The sequence below is a fragment of the Rhagoletis zephyria genome, unplaced genomic scaffold, assembly GCF_001687245.7.
Source record: "Rhagoletis zephyria isolate East Lansing unplaced genomic scaffold, Rhagoletis_zephyria_1.1 Rzeph_scaffold_05548, whole genome shotgun sequence".
NCBI lineage: Eukaryota > Metazoa > Arthropoda > Insecta > Diptera > Tephritidae > Rhagoletis > Rhagoletis zephyria.
In genome coordinates this window covers 4,773-8,588 of record NW_016162631.1, presented here as the reverse complement: position 1 = coordinate 8,588, position 3,816 = coordinate 4,773, and the positions used below count along the sequence as shown (strand labels likewise).

Sequence of the window (3,816 nt, the reverse complement as noted above, 5' to 3'; positions counted from 1 at the left end):
AGCGAGTTTAAGTTAAAATTTCGCAAAAATTTGCCTCTGTGAAAAATCAGGTTTTTTGGCATGAAGGCATCAGTAACAACTTGGTTAAAATTAACGGTAAATGTATTTCAGTGTGAGCTATCGATTACAATTGGTTTCGACCTGTTACTTTTACCCAAACAGCTGTCGGGATTTTTTGGGCATAATCAGCACGCCTAATGGAAAACCTCCGAGTGTATTTCCGGCTTATAACATTTTTGAAAAGCTCAGTGAAATTACTACAATTTTGCATGGAAAATCAACAACGGTATTACGTACGGCGAGGCATATTATCATCCTTTAAAATGAGTTTTCATTTCTGCATTACCAGTGTGGAAAAGAGCAGCATTGAATGTTTCCCACTTTTATACAACTTTCTACAAGGAACGCGATGAATTGCCAAATGAAATGTGAAATGTCATAACTGGGCACTTGGTAAATCTCCTGAAATCGTTGTCAGATTACACTATGTAACAAGGTTTTTGTCCCTGGGTTGTAATTGTTATTTCCTAGTCAGTTAGGTCCCAAAAGTATAGAAAACAGCTATTGTCGCAAGATAACTTTGCTTTTGTGACCATGGCAGCGCTTATCTGCGTTTATTTTTATGCTTGTTTGTTGAAAACTGATACACGAGCGCATACAACTTGTTTTCTCTACATTTGTGTGTGTTAAAACTAGTGTTGGGCAGTATCGATTCCAAAAGTACTCAGTACTCGATGCTGAAAAGTATCGACAGTACCCGATGCTTAAAAGTATCGATACCAAAGTAGTAAATACACAAAAGTACTCGATACTGCCCAACACTAGTTAAAACAACAAAGTCGTCGCAATAAATTTTGCAACATTTTTGTGATTTATTGAGAGTTGTTTCTTATTTTATTACAGATAAATTCGTTCAAACATGGCTTCACGAGGCTGCAAGTATCCTGCAGATGCATTTTGTTATGTCTGCGGATATTTTATCAAAACAAGAGCGAATAAGTACTCTTTGGAAACAGGTTTTAAAATGTGCGAAGCTTACAATGCTTATTTCGGCATGCCTGTGGGTGATCAAGACAAATCCTGGGCACCTCATTTCGCGTGTGAAAACTGCAAAAGGACTTTGGAAGGTAAGACATTTTAAAACTATATTGCTTTGTTATGGGTAAAATAAATGTTTCTATTAACTTTTTTATTAGACAGTACTTTTCTTTTCTAATTCTAATAAAGGAATTCCCCAAGAAGCTCACTCGTGTTGAGAAAGCTGCTTGGATGAGTTTTATGTCAGTGGTACAGGGATTCCTAGGCAATCACAAAGCCGCAAACTACGTGGAGCTGGTCGAAAGTCTGGTGGAGAACTACGGCAAAATGGGCTGCAGGATGTCTCTCAAACTCCATATTCTGGATGCACATCTTGACAAATTCAAGGAGAACATGGGAGCATATTCAGAGGAGCAAGGCGAGCGCTTCCATCAGGATATAATGGAATTTGAGCGGCGATACCAAGGACAATACAATGAGAACATGATGGGAGATTACATTTGGGGATTGATTAGAGAAAGTGACTCGCAGTTTAAACGCAAATGTCGAAAAACCACCCGCTTCTGATTTACTTTTATGTTTTTGGTTTTCTGAAGTTTTAATAAAATTTAGTTTTGATTTATATATGCTGTTCTGTATGATTTTCTCTGTAGTGAAAGACTCAAACACGTTTTTCTCATAATTTTAGCATATTTTAATGAATCACATTGTCCTGGTCACAAAAGCAAAGTTTCCGAGGAATATTAGGTGGTTTCCATACTTTTAAGGCATAACAGACTAGGAAATAACAATTACATCCCAAGGACTGAGAAATTTTTTTTTTTTGTTACTTAGTGTTATTTGTCGGATAGTAGAGTGATATCGGTTTGGTATAATAAAATCCATTTACGAAGCATTCATAGATCTTCAGAGTACTTCGACATTGAAACACACATTTGAATCTGTGTCTGTGAACGAGTTTTGGGTTAGTGTTAGGAGTACATATCATTAAGTCACTAAAAAGGCTGTCTTTACTTTGCTTCCTTCTGTCACAACGTACTCTGTCAACAGGGGTTTCAGCTTACACTTATACAAAAAACAAATTCAGGTTGAAATTGGCTACCCCAGAAATGTGCATAAAGCTTTCAGATGCTATATCGAACTATAAAGCAATAATTAATAATAATGAAACCATTTGATTCTTCACATTAAAAATTAAAGTATGTATACTATTTCTAGTAAAAGTTTTTATTCATACTTAAGTCAGTGCCTTTGGTTTTTAGTAATTTGATGTGGGGTTCCATAAAATGGAAAATGCTTAATAAGGGTTCCATCATCTTAAAACTTTAGGAGCCCCTACTCTAACAAACTAAAACGACCACATTGGCGCTACTATTTGACATTTTTTACGTTTTGTTAAAAGAATGAGAAAAAAGTAAAATTTAATCCTTGACTCTAATATATTCATATTAGGAGTTTAAATCTAGTTATTGGAGAAAATTACTAAACGAAAGTTTTTAATATTGAGATTAAAAACAAAGACTGCAATTTTATAAAAATATTGCTGAAGTGCAAAAGTTATGATAAGTAAAAGGATAAAAACAAAATCTTTTATAACGGTAAATATTCAAAGTCTGTGATTTTGTAGGACGTTGTAAATATGTATGTGAAGTTGGTATACGGTATGACACAAAAAGCCACAAAAAAAACCGTTCCGAGTAGCTTTAAATAGTTCTAGAGTTCTTGAAAAGGAAGAAAAAAAATTCTGGATATTTTGACAGAAAAAAAATTGCTTCAAAAATTGTGTGTGAAATATTCACGCAGCATACCATATGTGGCAAAAAGGCAAATAAAAATTGAAAAAATAGTTCTTGAGTTCCTGAAAAGAAAAACCATTCCTGCAAAATTGCGCCGAAAAAAACAATTTCAAGTCAAAAAAATTTATTGTTTGAAAGGAAAAAATTAAAACTTACACCGAAAAAACATCCTTAAAAATAATCGAAAAAGTTAAATTTTTGTAAAAAGTAAAAATTAAAACTTTTCTGAGTAGCTCTTCAGTAGTTCTAGAGCTCCCACAAATGAAAAAAAGTTCCGCAAAATTACGAAGAAAATTTTTTTTTCAAAAAAGTCGGAAAGGTAAATTAAAAAAAAATATATGAACTAAAACTGTTCTGGGTAGCTTTTAAAACGTTCTAGAGTTCCTGAAAAGGAGATAGAAAGTTCTGCAAAATTACGCCGAACAAAATTTTTAAGTCGAAAAAGATAAATTTTGAAAATTAAAACTAAAATTTTTCTGAATAGCTTTTCAAAAGTTCTCGAGTACCTGACACGGCAAAAGAAATTTCTGCAAAGTTACGCCGAAAAAATATTTTTTTTTAACTCCAAAAAGCTTAAATAAAAAAAATAAAAACTAAAACTGTTCTGAGCAGCTATTCAATAGTTCTAGAGCTCCTGAGAAAGAAAAATAAAGTTCTGCCAAATTACGCTGAAAAAAACATTTTTTCAAAGAACTCAAAAAAGTTAATTTTTGAAAAAATAAAAATTAAAACTGTTCTGAGTAGGTCTTCAATAATTCTAGAGTTTCTGAAAAGGAAAAATAAAGTTCTGCAAAAAAAGTTTTTTTTAAGTCGCAAAAGTTACACCCTTATTCTAGAACCCAAATTTTCGTAATTCGTAATTCGTAGCTACGTTACGAAAAACGAAAAATCGACATGCTGAAACCTTTGCGGAAAAATGTGCAGCATTGTCAGATATCAGTTGTTTTTCGAACTCCGCTGTATGAAGGACAACAAGGGGAAA

General features: G+C 33.2%; 1 protein-coding gene across 1 annotated transcript; it reads left to right on the top strand.

The window, feature by feature from the left end:
• Nucleotides 1-844: 844 nt before the first annotated feature.
• On the top strand, nucleotides 845-1,879 carry LOC108372214 (uncharacterized). The gene is made up of 2 exons (XM_017627857.1): nucleotides 845-1,548; nucleotides 1,766-1,879. The coding sequence occupies exons 1-2, from the start codon at nucleotides 1,159-1,161 to the stop codon at nucleotides 1,802-1,804; spliced, it is 429 nt and encodes a 142-aa protein (XP_017483346.1). The 5' UTR covers nucleotides 845-1,158; the 3' UTR covers nucleotides 1,805-1,879.
• Nucleotides 1,880-3,816: the final 1,937 nt, after the last annotated feature.

Coding starts and splice junctions, on each gene's coding strand:
- LOC108372214 (XM_017627857.1), top strand. CDS start 1,159: ATGGGTAAAATAAATGTTTCTATTAACTTTTTTATTAGACAGTACTTT. Junction 1,549..1,765: donor GAGATTACATTTGGGGATTG/ATTAGAGAAAGT, acceptor GTCACAAAAGCA/AAGTTTCCGAGGAATATTAG.